This window comes from Mustelus asterias, unplaced genomic scaffold (assembly GCF_964213995.1).
Source record: "Mustelus asterias unplaced genomic scaffold, sMusAst1.hap1.1 HAP1_SCAFFOLD_2313, whole genome shotgun sequence".
NCBI lineage: Eukaryota > Metazoa > Chordata > Chondrichthyes > Carcharhiniformes > Triakidae > Mustelus > Mustelus asterias.
The window spans coordinates 15707-31074 of NW_027592258.1; the positions used below are offsets into that span (position 1 = coordinate 15707).

Consider the following 15368-nt stretch of genomic DNA (forward strand, 5'->3'; position numbering starts at 1 on the left):
TCCCCATAGCCCTGTATGAATCCCCAAACTAATCCCACTGCCCCGCTCTCTCCCCATAGCCCTGTATCAATCCCCAAACTAATCCCACTGCCCCGCTCTCTCCCCATAGCCCTGTATCAATCCCCAAACTAATCCCACTGCCCCGCTCTCTCCCCATAGCCCTGTATCAATCCCCAAACTAATCCCACTGCCCCGCTCTCTCCCCATAGCCTTGTATCAATCCCCAAACTAATCCCACTGCCCCGCTCTCTCCCCATAGCCCTGTATCAATCCCCAAACTAATCCCACTGCCCCGCTCGCTCCCCATAGCCCTGTATCAATCCCCAAACTAATCCCACTGCCCCCGCTCTCTCCCCATAGCCCTGTATCAATCCCCAAACTAATCCCACTGCCCCGCTCTCTCCCCATAGCCCTGTATCAATCCCCAAACTAATCCCACTGCCCCGCTCTCTCCCCGTAGCCCTGTATCAATCCCCAAACTAATCCCACTGCCCCGCTCCCTCCCCATAGCCCTGTATCAATCCCCAAACTAATCCCACTGCCCCGCTCTCTCCCCATAGCCCTGTATCAATCCCCAAACTAATCCCACTGCCCCCGCTCTCTCCCCATAGCCCTGTATCAATCCCCAAACTAATCCCACTGCCCCGCTCTCCCCCCATAGCCCTGTATCAATCCCCAAACTAATCCCAATGCCCCGCTCTCTCCCCATAGCCCTGTATCAATCCCCAAACTAATCCCACTGCCCCGCTCTCTCCCCATAGCCCTGTATCAATCCCCAAACTAATCCCACTGCCCCCGCTCTCTGCCCATAGCCCTGTATCAATCCCCAAACTAATCCCACTGCCCCGCTCTCTCCCCATAGCCCTGTATCAATCCCCAAAATAATCCCACTGCCCCCGCTCTCTCCCCATAGCCCTGTATCAATCCCCAAACTAATCCCACTGCCCCGCTCTCTGCCCATAGCCCTGTATCAATCCCCAAACTAATGCCACTGCCCCGCTCTCTCCCCATAGCCCTGTATCAATCCCCAAACTAATCCCACTGCACCGCTCTCTGCCCATAGCCCTGTATCAATCCCCAAACTAATCCCACTGCCCCGCTCTCTCCCCGTAGCCCTGTATCAATCCCCAAACTAATCCCACTGCCCCGCTCTCTCCCCATAACCCTGTATCAATCCCCAAACTAATCCCACTGCCCCGCTCTCTCCCCATAGCCCTGTATCAATCCCCAAACTAATCCCACTGCCCCGCTCTCTGCCCATAGCCCTGTATCAATCCCCAAACTAATCCCACTGCCCCGCTCTCTCCCCATAGCCCTGTATCAATCCCCAAACTAATCCCACTGCCCCGCTCTCTCCCCATAGCCCTGTATCAATCCCCAAACTAATCCCACTGCCCCGCTCTCTCCCCATAGCCCTGTATCAATCCCCAAACTAATCCCACTGCCCCGCTCTCTCCCCATAGCCCTGTATCAATCCCCAAACTAATCCCACTGCCCCGCTCTCTCCCCTTAGCCCTGTATCAATCCCCAAACTAATCCCACTGCCCTGCTCTCCCCCCATAGCCCTGTATCAATCCCTAAACTAATCCCACTGCCCCGCTCCCTCCCCATAGCCCTGTATCAATCCCCAAACTAATCCCACTGCCCTGCTCTCCCCCCATAGCCCTGTATCAATCCCTAAACTAATCCCACTGCCCCGCTCCCTCCCCATAGCCCTGTATCAATCCCTAAACTAATCCCACTGCCCCGCTCTCTCCCCATAGCCCTGTATCAATCCCCAATCTAATCCCACTGCCCCGCTCCCTCCCCATAGCCCTGTATCAATCCCCAATCTAATCCCACTGCCCCGCTCCCTCCCCATAGCCCTGTATCAATCCCTAAACTAATCCCACTGCCCCGCTCCCTCCCCATAGCCCTGTATCAATCCCTAAACTAATCCCACTGCCCCGCTCCCTCCCCATAGCCCTGTATCAATCCCCAATCTAATCCCACTGCCCCGCTCCCTCCCCATAGCCCTGTATCAATCCCCAAACTAATCCCACTGCCCTGCTCTCTCCCCGTAGCCCTGTATCAATCCCCAAACTAATCCCACTGCCCCCGCTCTCTCCCCATAGCCCTGTATCAATCCCCAATCTAATCCCACTGCCCCGCTCCCTCCCCATAGCCCTGTATCAATCCCCAATCTAATCCCACTGCCCCCCTCTCTCCCCATAGCCCTGTATCAATCCCAAACTAATCCCACTGCCCCGCTCTCTCCCCATAGCCCTGTATCAATCCCCAATCTAATCCCACTGCCCCGCTCCCTCCCCATAGCCCTGTATCAATCCCTAAACTAATCCCACTGCCCCGCTCCCTCCCCATAGCCCTGTATCAATCCCTAAACTAATCCCACTGCCCCGCTCCCTCCCCATAGCCCTGTATCAATCCCCAATCTAATCCCACTGCCCCGCTCCCTCCCCATAGCCCTGTATCAATCCCCAAACTAATCCCACTGCCCTGCTCTCTCCCCGTAGCCCTGTATCAATCCCCAAACTAATCCCACTGCCCCCGCTCTCTCCCCATAGCCCTGTATCAATCCCCAATCTAATCCCACTGCCCCGCTCCCTCCCCATAGCCCTGTATCAATCCCCAATCTAATCCCACTGCCCCGCTCCCTCCCCATAGCCCTGTATCAATCCCTAAACTAATCCCACTGCCCCGCTCCCTCCCCATAGCCCTGTATCAATCCCCAATCTAATCCCACTGCCCCGCTCTCTCCCCATAGCCCTGTATCAATCCCCAAACTAATCCCACTGCCCCGCTCTCTCCCCATAGCCCTGTATCAATCCCCAAACTAATCCCACTGCCCCCGCTCTCTGCCCATAGCCCTGTATCAATCCCCAAACTAATCCCACTGCCCCCGCTCTCTCTCCCCATAGCCCTGTATCAATCCCCAAACTAATCCCACTGCCCCGCTCTCTCCCCGTAGCCCTGTATCAATCCCCAAACTAATCCCACTGCCCCGCTCTCTCTCCATAGCCCTGTATCAATCTCCAAACTAATCCCACTGCCCCCGCTCTCTCTCCCCATAGCCCTGTATCAATCCCCAAACTAATCCCACTGCCCCGCTCTCTCCCCATAGCCCTGTACCAATCCCCAAACTAATCCCACTGCCCCGCTCTCTCCCCATAGCCCTGTATCAATCCCCAAACTAATCCCACTGCCCCGCTCTCTCCCCATAGCCCTGTATCAATCCCCAAACTAATCCCACTGCCCCGCTCTCTCCCCATAGCCCTGTATCAATCCCCAAACTAATCCCACTGCCCGCTCTCTCCCCATAGCCCTGTATCAATCCCCAAACTAATCCCACTGCCCCCACTCTCCCCATAGCCCTGTATCAATCCCCAAACTAATCCCACTGCCCCGCTCTCTCCCCATAGCCCTGTATCAATACCCAAACTAATCCCACTGCCCCGCTCTCTCCCCATAGCCCTGTACCAATCCCCAAACTAATCCCACTGCCCTGCTCTCTCCCCATAGCCCTGTATCAATCCCCAAACTAATCCCACTGCCCCGCTCTCCCCCCATAGCCCTGTATCAATCCCCAAACTAATCCCACTGCCCCCGCTCTCTCCCCGTAGCCCTGTATCAATCCCCAAACTAATCCCACTGCCCCGCTCTCTCCCCATAGCCCTGTATCAATCCCCAAACTAATCCCACTGTCCCCGCTCTCTCCCCATAGCCCTGTATCAATCCCCAAACTAATCCCACTGCCCCGCTCTCTCCCCATAGCCCTGTATCAATCCCCAAACTAATCCCACTGCCCCACTCTCTCCCCATAGCCCTGTATCAATCCCCAAACTAATCCCACTGCCCCGCTCTCTCCCCATAGCCCTGTATCAATCCCCAAACTAATCCCACTGCCCCCGCTCTCTCCCCATAGCCCTGTATCAATCCCCAAACGAATCCCACTGCCCCGCTCTCTCCCCATAGCCCGGGTGAATAAGCTCGGAGTTTGAATTCACCATCTGTGTCTGTAATCGCTTCTGTGTCTGAAGAAACATTTCTCTGATCCTTTGTACTTCCAGGGCTGAGGAATCGACTTTTTCCTGGAGCAACGCGATCTGTGTCCGGAACAGAAAGGCTTATTTGCAACCGACACATTCTAACACGTGCAGACCACAACAATCATACAAATCAGTGCACAGATATCTCCCTGAGAGAGAGGGAGAGGACTGAGAGACACCAGTCAGTGTACAGATATCTCCCTGAGAGAGAGGGGACTGAGAGACACCAGTCAGTGTACAGATATCTCCCTGAGAGAGAGAGAGGACTGAGAGACACCAGTCAGTGTACAGATATCCCCCAGAGAGAGAGAGAGGGGATTGAGAGACACCAGTCAGTGTACAGATATCTCCCTGAGAGAGAGAGAGGACTGAGAGACACCAGTCAGTGTACAGATATCTCCCTGAGACAGAGAGGACTGAGAGACACCAGTCAGTGTACAGATATCTCCCTGAGAGAGAGAGAGGGGACTGAGAGACACCAGTCAGTGTACAGATATCTCCCTGAGAGAGAGAGAGGGAGAGGACTGAGAGACACCAGTCAGTGTACAGATATCTCCCTGAGAGAGAGAGAGGGGATTGAGAGACACCAGTCAGTGTACAGATATCTCCCTGAGACAGAGAGGACTGAGAGACACCAGTCAGTGTACAGATATCTCCCTGAGAGAGAGAGAGGGGACTGAGAGACACCAGTCAGTGTACAGATATCTCCCTGAGAGAGAGAGAGGGGACTGAGAGACACCAGTCAGTGTACAGATATCTCCCTGAGAGAGAGAGAGGGGACTGAGAGACACCAGTCAGTGTACAGATATCTCCCTGAGAGAGAGAGGGGACTGAGAGACACCAGACAGTGTACAGATATCTCCCTGAGAGAGAGAGGGGACTGAGAGACACCAGTCAGTGTACAGATATCTCCCTGAGAGAGAGAGAGGGGACTGAGAGACACCAGTCAGTGTACAGATATCTCCCTGAGAGAGAGAGAGGGGACTGAGAGACACCAGTCAGTGTACAGATATCTCCCTGAGAGAGAGAGGGGACTGAGAGACACCAGTCAGTGTACAGATATCTCCCTGAGAGAGAGAGAGGGGACTGAGAGACACCAGTCAGTGTACAGATATCTCCCTGAGAGAGAGAGAGGACTGAGAGACACCAGTCAGTGTACAGATATCTCCCTGAGAGAGAGAGAGGGGACTGAGAGACACCAGTCAGTGTACAGATATCTCCCTGAGAGAGAGAGGGGACTGAGAGACACCAGTCAGTGTACAGATATCTCCCTGAGAGAGAGAGAGAGAGAGAGAGGGGACTGAGAGACACCAGTCAGTGTACAGATATCTCCCTGAGAGAGAGAGAGGACTGAGAGACACCAGTCAGTGTACAGTTATCTCCCTGAGGGAGAGAGAGGGGACTGAGAGACCCCGGTCAGTGTACAGATATCTCCCTGAGAGAGAGAGAGGACTGAGAGACACCAGTCAGTGTACAGATATGTCCCTGAGAGAGAGAGAGAGGACTGAGAGACACCAGTCAGTGTACAGATATCTCCCTGAGAGAGAGGACTGAGAGACACCGGTCAGTGTACAGATATGTCCCTGAGAGAGAGAGGGGACTGAGAGACACCAGTCAGTGTACAGATATGTCCCTGAGAGAGAGAGAGAGGGGACTGAGAGACACCAGTCAGTGTACAGATATCTCCCTGAGGGAGAGAGAGGGGACTGAGAGACACCGGTCAGTGTACAGATATCTCCCTGAGAGAGAGAGAGGACTGAGAGACACCAGTCAGTGTACAGATATGTCCCTGAGAGAGAGAGAGGGGACTGAGAGACACCAGTCAGTGTACAGATATCTCCCTGAGAGAGAGAGAGGGGACTGAGAGACACCAGTCAGTGTACAGATATCTCCCTGAGAGAGAGGACTGAGAGACACCGGTCAGTGTACAGATATCCCCCAGAGAGAGAGAGAGAGGGGACTGAGAGACACCAGTCAGTGTACAGATATCTCCCTGAGAGAGAGAGAGGGGACTGAGAGACACCAGTCAGTGTACAGATATCTCCCTGAGAGAGAGAGAGGGGACTGAGAGACACCAGTCAGTGTACAGATATGTCCCTGAGAGAGAGAGAGGGGATTGAGAGACACCAGTCAGTCTACAGATATCTCCCTGAGAGAGAGAGAGGGGACTGAGAGACACCAGTCAGTGTACAGATATCTCCCTGAGCGAGAGAGAGAGGACTGAGAGACACCAGTCAGTGTACAGATATCTCCCTGAGAGAGAGAGAGAGGACTGAGAGACACCAGTCAGTGTACAGATATGTCCCTGAGAGAGAGAGAGGGGACTGAGAGACACCAGTCAGTGTACAGATATCTCCCTGAGAGAGAGAGGGGACTGAGAGACACCAGTCAGTGTACAGATATCTCCCTGAGAGAGAGAGAGGGGACTGAGAGACACCAGTCAGTGTACAGATATGTCCCTGAGAGAGAGAGAGGGGACTGAGAGACACCAGTCAGTGTACAGATATCTCCCTGAGAGAGAGAGAGGGGACTGAGAGACACCAGTCAGTGTACAGATATCTCCCTGAGAGAGAGAGAGAGGACTGAGAGACACCAGTCAGTGTACAGATATCTCCCTGAGAGAGAGAGAGAGGACTGAGAGACACCAGTCAGTGTACAGATATCTCCCTGAGAGAGAGAGAGGGGACTGAGAGACACCAGTCAGTGTACAGATATCCCCCACAGAGAGAGAGAGAGGGGACTGAGAGACACCAGTCAGTGTACAGATATCTCCCTGAGAGAGAGAGAGGGGACTGAGAGACACCAGTCAGTGTACAGATATGTCCCTGAGAGAGAGAGAGAGGGGATTGAGATACACCAGTCAGTGTCCAGATATCTCCCTGAGAGAGAGAGAGGGGACTGAGAGACACCAGTCAGTGTACAGATATCTCCCTGAGAGAGAGAGAGGGGACTGAGAGACACCAGTCAGTGTACAGATATCTCCCTGAGAGAGAGAGAGAGGACTGAGAGACACCAGTCAGTGTACAGATATGTCCCTGAGAGAGAGAGGGGATTGAGAGACACCAGTCAGTGTCCAGATATCTCCCTGAGAGAGAGAGGGGACTGAGAGACACCAGTCAGTGTCCAGATATCTCCCTGAGAGAGAGAGAGGGGACTGAGAGACACCAGTCAGTGTACAGATATCTCCCTGAGAGAGAGAGAGAGGACTGAGAGACACCAGTCAGTGTACAGATATCTCCCTGAGAGAGAGGACTGAGAGACACCGGTCAGTGTACAGATATCTCCCTGAGAGAGAGAGGGGACTGAGAGACACCAGTCAGTGTACAGATATGTCCCTGAGAGAGAGAGAGGGGACTGAGAGACACCAGTCAGTGTACAGATATCTCCCTGAGGGAGAGAGAGGGGACTGAGAGACACCGGTCAGTGTACAGATATCTCCCTGAGAGAGAGAGAGGACTGAGAGACACCGGTCAGTGTACAGATACCTCCCTGAGAGAGAGAGAGGACTGAGAGACACCAGTCAGTGTACAGATATCCCCCACAGAGAGAGAGAGAGGGGACTGAGAGACACCAGTCAGTGTACAGATATCTCCCTGAGAGAGAGGGGACTGAGAGACACCAGTCAGTGTACAGATATGTCCCTGAGAGAGAGAGAGAGGGGATTGAGAGACACCAGTCAGTGTCCAGATATCTCCCTGAGAGAGAGGGGACTGAGAGACACCAGTCAGTGTACAGATATCTCCCTGAGAGAGAGAGAGAGGACTGAGAGACACCAGTCAGTGTACAGATATCTCCCTGAGAGAGAGAGAGAGGACTGAGAGACACCAGTCAGTGTACAGATATGTCCCTGAGAGAGAGAGAGGGGACTGAGAGACACCAGTCAGTGTACAGATATCTCCCTGAGAGAGAGAGGGGACTGAGAGACACCAGTCAGTGTACAGATATCTCCCTGAGAGAGAGAGAGGGGACTGAGAGACACCAGTCAGTGTACAGATATCTCCCTGAGAGAGAGAGGGGACTGAGAGACACCAGTCAGTGAACAGATATCTCCCTGAGAGAGAGAGAGAGGACTGAGAGACACCAGTCAGTGTACAGATATCTCCCTGAGAGAGAGAGAGAGGACTGAGAGACACCAGTCAGTGTACAGATATCTCCCTGAGAGAGAGAGAGAGGACTGAGAGACACCAGTCAGTGTACAGATATCTCCCTGAGAGAGAGAGAGGGGACTGAGAGACACCAGTCAGTGTACAGATATGTCCCTGAGAGAGAGAGAGGGGACTGAGAGACACCAGTCAGTGTACAGATATCTCCCTGAGAGAGAGAGAGAGAGGGGACTGAGAGACACCGGTCAGTGTACAGATATCTCCCTGAGAGAGAGAGAGGACTGAGAGACACCAGTCGGTGTACAGATATCTCCCTGAGAGAGAGGGGACTGAGAGACACCAGTCAGTGTACAGATATCTCCCTGAGAGAGAGAGAGAGGACTGAGAGACACCAGTCAGTGTACAGATATCTCCCTGAGAGAGAGAGGGAACTGAGAGACACCAGTCAGTGTACAGATATCTCCCTGAGAGAGAGAGAGGACTGAGAGACACCAGTCAGTGTACAGATATCTCCCTGAGAGAGAGGGGACTGAGAGACACCAGTCAGTGTACAGATATCTCCCTGAGAGAGAGAGAGGGGACTGAGAGACACCAGTCAGTGTACAGATATCACCCTGAGAGAGAGAGAGGGGACTGAGAGACACCAGTCAGTGTACAGATATCTCCCTGAGAGAGAGAGGGAACTGAGAGACACCAGTCAGTGTACAGATATCTCCCTGAGAGAGAGAGAGGACTGAGAGACACCAGTCAGTGTACAGATATCACCCTGAGAGAGAGAGAGGACTGAGAGACACCAGTCAGTGTCCAGATATCTCCCTGAGAGAGAGAGAGAGAGAGAGGGGACTGAGAGACACCAGTCAGTGTACAGATATCTCCCTGAGAGAGAGAGAGGGGACTGAGAGACACCAGTCAGTGTACAGATATCTCCCTGAGAGAGAGAGAGAGGGGACTGAGAGACACCAGTCAGTGTACAGATAACTCCCTGAGAGAGAGAGAGAGGGGACTGAGAGACACCAGTCAGTCTACAGATATCTCCCTGAGAGAGAGAGAGGGGACTGAGAGACACCAGTCAGTGTACAGATATCCCCCTGAGAGAGAGAGAGGGGACTGAGAGACACCAGTCAGTGTACAGATATCTCCCTGAGAGAGAGAGAGAGGACTGAGAGACACCAGTCAGTGTACAGATATCTCCCTGAGAGAGAGAGAGGGGACTGAGAGACACCAGTCAGTGTACAGATATCTCCCTGAGAGAGAGAGAGAGGGGACTGAGAGACACCAGTCAGTGTACAGATATCTCCCTGAGAGAGAGAGAGGGGACTGAGAGACACCAGTCAGGGTACAGATATCTCCCTGAGAGAGAGAGGGGACTGAGAGACACCAGTCAGTGTACAGATATCACCCTGAGAGAGAGAGAGAGGGGACTGAGAGACACCAGTCAGTGTACAGATATCTCCCTGAGAGAGAGAGAGGGGACTGAGAGACACCAGTCAGTGTACAGATATCACCCTGAGAGAGAGAGAGAGGGGACTGAGGGACACCAGTCAGTGTACAGATATCTCCCTGAGAGAGAGAGAGGGGACTGAGAGACACCAGTCAGTGTACAGATATCACCCTGAGAGAGAGAGAGAGGGGACTGAGAGACACCTGTCATAGAAACCCTACAGTGCAGAAGGAGGCCATTCGGCCCATCGAGTCTGCACCGACCACAATCCCACCCAGGCCCTACCCCCACATATTGTACCCACTAATTCCTCTAACCTACACATCTCAGGACTCTAAGGGGCAATTTTTTTAAACCTGGCCAATCAACCTAACCCGCACATCTTTGGACTGTGGGAGGAAACCGGAGCACCCGGAGGAAACCCACGCAGACACGGGGAGAATGTGCAAACTCCACACAGACAGTGACCCGAGCCGGGAATCGAACCCGGGACCCTGGAGCTGTGAAGCAGCAGTGCTAACCACTGTGCTACCGTGCCGCCCAGTCAGTGTACAGATATCACCCTGAGAGAGAGAGAGGGGACTGAGAGACACCAGTCAGTGTACAGATATCACCCTGAGAGAGAGAGAGGGGACTGAGAGACACCAGTCAGTGTACAGATATCTCCCTGAGAGAGAGAGAGGGGACTGAGAGACACCAGTCAGTGTACAGATATCTCCCTGAGAGAGAGAGGGGGGATTGAGAGACACCAGTCAGTGTACAGATATCTCCCTGAGAGAGAGGGGACTGAGAGACACCAGTCAGTGTACAGATATCTCCCTGAGAGAGAGGGGACTGAGAGACACCAGTCAGTGTACAGATATCTCCCTGAGAGAGAGGGGACTGAGAGACACCAGTCAGTGTACAGATATCACCCTGAGAGAGAGAGAGGGGACTGAGAGACACCAGTCAGTGTACAGATATCACCCTGAGAGAGAGAGAGGGGACTGAGAGACACCAGTCAGTGTACAGATATCTCCCTGAGAGAGAGAGAGGGGACTGAGAGACACCAGTCAGTGTACAGATATCTCCCTGAGAGAGAGAGGGGGGATTGAGAGACACCAGTCAGTGTACAGATATCTCCCTGAGAGAGAGGGGACTGAGAGACACCAGTCAGTGTACAGATATCTCCCTGAGAGAGAGGGGACTGAGAGACACCAGTCAGTGTACAGATATCTCCCTGAGAGAGAGAGAGGGGACTGAGAGACACCAGTCAGTGTACAGATATCTCCCTGAGAGAGAGAGAGGGGACTGAGAGACACCAGTCAGTGTACAGATATCACCCTGAGAGAGAGGACTGAGAGACACCAGTCAGTGTACAGATATCTCCCTGAGAGAGAGAGAGGGGACTGAGAGACACCAGTCAGTGTACAGATATCTCCCTGAGAGAGAGAGAGGGGACTGAGAGACACCAGTCAGTGTACAGATATCTCCTGAGAGAGAGAGAGGGGGACTGAGAGACACCAGTCAGTGTACAGATATCTCCCTGAGGGAGAGAGAGGGGACTGAGAGACACCAGTCAGTGTACAGATATCTCCCTGAGAGAGAGAGAGGGGACTGAGAGACACCAGTCAGTGTACAGATATCTCCCTGAGAGAGAGAGAGGGGACTGAGAGACACCAGTCAGTGTACAGATATCTACCTGAGAGAGAGAGAGAGAGAGACACCAGTCAGTGTACAGATATCGCCTTGAGAGAGAGAGAGGGGACTGAGAGACACCAGTCAGTGTACAGATATCTCCCTGAGAGAGAGAGAGAGGACTGAGAGACACCAGTCAGTGTACAGATATCTCCCTGAGAGAGAGAGAGGGGACTGAGAGACACCAGTCAGTGTACAGATATCCCCCTGAGAGAGAGAGGACTGAGAGACACCAGTCAGTGTACAGATATCTCCCTGAGAGAGAGAGAGAGGACTGAGAGACACCAGTCAGTGTACAGATATCGCCTTGAGAGAGAGAGAGGGGACTGAGAGACACCAGTCAGTGTACAGATATCTCACTGAGAGAGAGGGGACTGAGAGACACCAGTCAGTGTACAGATATCTCGCTGAGAGAGAGAGAGGGGACTGAGAGACACCAGTCAGTGTACAGATATCTCCCTGAGAGAGAGAGAGGGGACTGAGAGACACCAGTCAGTGTACAGATATCTCCCTGAGAGAGAGAGGGGACTGAGAGACACCAGTCAGTGTACAGATATCTCGCTGAGAGAGAGAGAGGGGACTGAGAGACACCAGTCAGTGTACAGATATCTCCCTGAGAGAGAGAGAGGGGACTGAGAGACACCAGTCAGTGTTCAGTTATCTCCCTGAGAGAGAGAGGGGACTGAGAGACACCAGTCAGTGTACAGATATCTCCCTGAGAGAGAGGGGACTGAGAGACACCAGTCAGTGTACAGATATCTCCGAGAGGGAGAGACTGAGAGACACCAGTCAGTGTACAGATATCCCCCTGAGAGAGAGAGAAGGGACTGAGAGACACCAGTCAGTGTACAGATATCTCCCTGAGCGAGAGAGAGGGGACTGAGAGACACCAGTCAGTGTACAGATATCTCCCTGAGAGTGGGGACTGAGAGACACCAGTCAGTGTACAGATATCTCCCTGAGAGACAGGGGACTGAGAGACACCAGTCAGTGTACAGATATCTCCCTGAGAGAGAGAGAGAGGGGACTGAGAGACACCAGTCAGTGTACAGATATCACCCTGAGAGAGAGAGAGGGGACTGAGAGACACCAGTCAGTGTACAGATATCTCCCTGAGAGAGAGAGAGGGGACTGAGAGACACCAGTCAGTGTACAGATATGTCCCTGAGAGAGAGAGAGGGGATTGAGAGACACCAGTCAGTCTACAGATATCTCCCTGAGAGAGAGAGAGGGGACTGAGAGACACCAGTCAGTGTACAGATATCTCCCTGAGCGAGAGAGAGAGGACTGAGAGACACCAGTCAGTGTACAGATATCTCCCTGAGAGAGAGAGAGAGGACTGAGAGACACCAGTCAGTGTACAGATATGTCCCTGAGAGAGAGAGAGGGGACTGAGAGACACCAGTCAGTGTACAGATATCTCCCTGAGAGAGAGAGGGGACTGAGAGACACCAGTCAGTGTACAGATATCTCCCTGAGAGAGAGAGAGGGGACTGAGAGACACCAGTCAGTGTACAGATATGTCCCTGAGAGAGAGAGAGGGGACTGAGAGACACCAGTCAGTGTACAGATATCTCCCTGAGAGAGAGAGAGGGGACTGAGAGACACCAGTCAGTGTACAGATATCTCCCTGAGAGAGAGAGAGAGGACTGAGAGACACCAGTCAGTGTACAGATATCTCCCTGAGAGAGAGAGAGAGGACTGAGAGACACCAGTCAGTGTACAGATATCTCCCTGAGAGAGAGAGAGGGGACTGAGAGACACCAGTCAGTGTACAGATATCCCCCACAGAGAGAGAGAGAGGGGACTGAGAGACACCAGTCAGTGTACAGATATCTCCCTGAGAGAGAGAGAGGGGACTGAGAGACACCAGTCAGTGTACAGATATGTCCCTGAGAGAGAGAGAGAGGGGATTGAGATACACCAGTCAGTGTCCAGATATCTCCCTGAGAGAGAGAGAGGGGACTGAGAGACACCAGTCAGTGTACAGATATCTCCCTGAGAGAGAGAGAGGGGACTGAGAGACACCAGTCAGTGTACAGATATCTCCCTGAGAGAGAGAGAGAGGACTGAGAGACACCAGTCAGTGTACAGATATGTCCCTGAGAGAGAGAGAGAGGGGATTGAGAGACACCAGTCAGTGTCCAGATATCTCCCTGAGAGAGAGAGGGGACTGAGAGACACCAGTCAGTGTCCAGATATCTCCCTGAGAGAGAGAGAGGGGACTGAGAGACACCAGTCAGTGTACAGATATCTCCCTGAGAGAGAGAGAGAGGACTGAGAGACACCAGTCAGTGTACAGATATCTCCCTGAGAGAGAGGACTGAGAGACACCGGTCAGTGTACAGATATCTCCCTGAGAGAGAGAGGGGACTGAGAGACACCAGTCAGTGTACAGATATGTCCCTGAGAGAGAGAGAGGGGACTGAGAGACACCAGTCAGTGTACAGATATCTCCCTGAGGGAGAGAGAGGGGACTGAGAGACACCGGTCAGTGTACAGATATCTCCCTGAGAGAGAGAGAGGACTGAGAGACACCGGTCAGTGTACAGATACCTCCCTGAGAGAGAGAGAGGACTGAGAGACACCAGTCAGTGTACAGATATCCCCCACAGAGAGAGAGAGAGGGGACTGAGAGACACCAGTCAGTGTACAGATATCTCCCTGAGAGAGAGAGAGGGGACTGAGAGACACCAGTCAGTGTACAGATATGTCCCTGAGAGAGAGAGAGAGGGGATTGAGAGACACCAGTCAGTGTCCAGATATCTCCCTGAGAGAGAGAGAGGGGACTGAGAGACACCAGTCAGTGTACAGATATCTCCCTGAGAGAGAGAGAGAGGACTGAGAGACACCAGTCAGTGTACAGATATCTCCCTGAGAGAGAGAGAGAGGACTGAGAGACACCAGTCAGTGTACAGATATGTCCCTGAGAGAGAGAGAGGGGACTGAGAGACACCAGTCAGTGTACAGATATCTCCCTGAGAGAGAGAGGGGACTGAGAGACACCAGTCAGTGTACAGATATCTCCCTGAGAGAGAGAGAGGGGACTGAGAGACACCAGTCAGTGTACAGATATCTCCCTGAGAGAGAGAGGGGACTGAGAGACACCAGTCAGTGAACAGATATCTCCCTGAGAGAGAGAGAGAGGACTGAGAGACACCAGTCAGTGTACAGATATCTCCCTGAGAGAGAGAGAGAGGACTGAGAGACACCAGTCAGTGTACAGATATCTCCCTGAGAGAGAGAGAGAGGACTGAGAGACACCAGTCAGTGTACAGATATCTCCCTGAGAGAGAGAGAGGGGACTGAGAGACACCAGTCAGTGTACAGATATGTCCCTGAGAGAGAGAGAGGGGACTGAGAGACACCAGTCAGTGTACAGATATCTCCCTGAGAGAGAGAGAGAGAGGGGACTGAGAGACACCGGTCAGTGTACAGATATCTCCCTGAGAGAGAGAGAGGACTGAGAGACACCAGTCAGTGTACAGATATCTCCCTGAGAGAGAGGGGACTGAGAGACACCAGTCAGTGTACAGATATCTCCCTGAGAGAGAGAGAGAGGACTGAGAGACACCAGTCAGTGTACAGATATCTCCCTGAGAGAGAGAGGGAACTGAGAGACACCAGTCAGTGTACAGATATCTCCCTGAGAGAGAGAGAGGACTGAGAGACACCAGTCAGTGTACAGATATCTCCCTGAGAGAGAGGGGACTGAGAGACACCAGTCAGTGTACAGATATCTCCCTGAGAGAGAGAGAGGGGACTGAGAGACACCAGTCAGTGTACAGATATCACCCTGAGAGAGAGAGAGGGGACTGAGAGACACCAGTCAGTGTACAGATATCTCCCTGAGAGAGAGAGGGAACTGAGAGACACCAGTCAGTGTACAGATATCTCCCTGAGAGAGAGAGAGGACTGAGAGACACCAGTCAGTGTACAGATATCACCCTGAGAGAGAGAGAGGACTGAGAGACACCAGTCAGTGTCCAGATATCTCCCTGAGAGAGAGAGAGAGAGAGAGGGGACTGAGAGACACCAGTCAGTGTACAGATATCTCCCTGAGAGAGAGAGAGGGGACTGAGAGACACCAGTCAGTGTACA

At 52.9% G+C, this 15368-nt stretch overlaps 1 protein-coding gene across 1 annotated transcript in view; it reads right to left on the reverse strand.

The window, feature by feature from the left end:
- Positions 1-15368, reverse strand: part of LOC144489562 (rab GTPase-binding effector protein 2-like) — a 51508-nt gene that overhangs the window by 15686 nt on the left and 20454 nt on the right. Inside the window, exon 7 of the mRNA XM_078207426.1 lies at positions 4005-4103. Within this exon, the coding sequence (XP_078063552.1) occupies positions 4005-4103 (99 nt within the window). The remainder of the gene's footprint in view (positions 1-4004; positions 4104-15368) is intronic.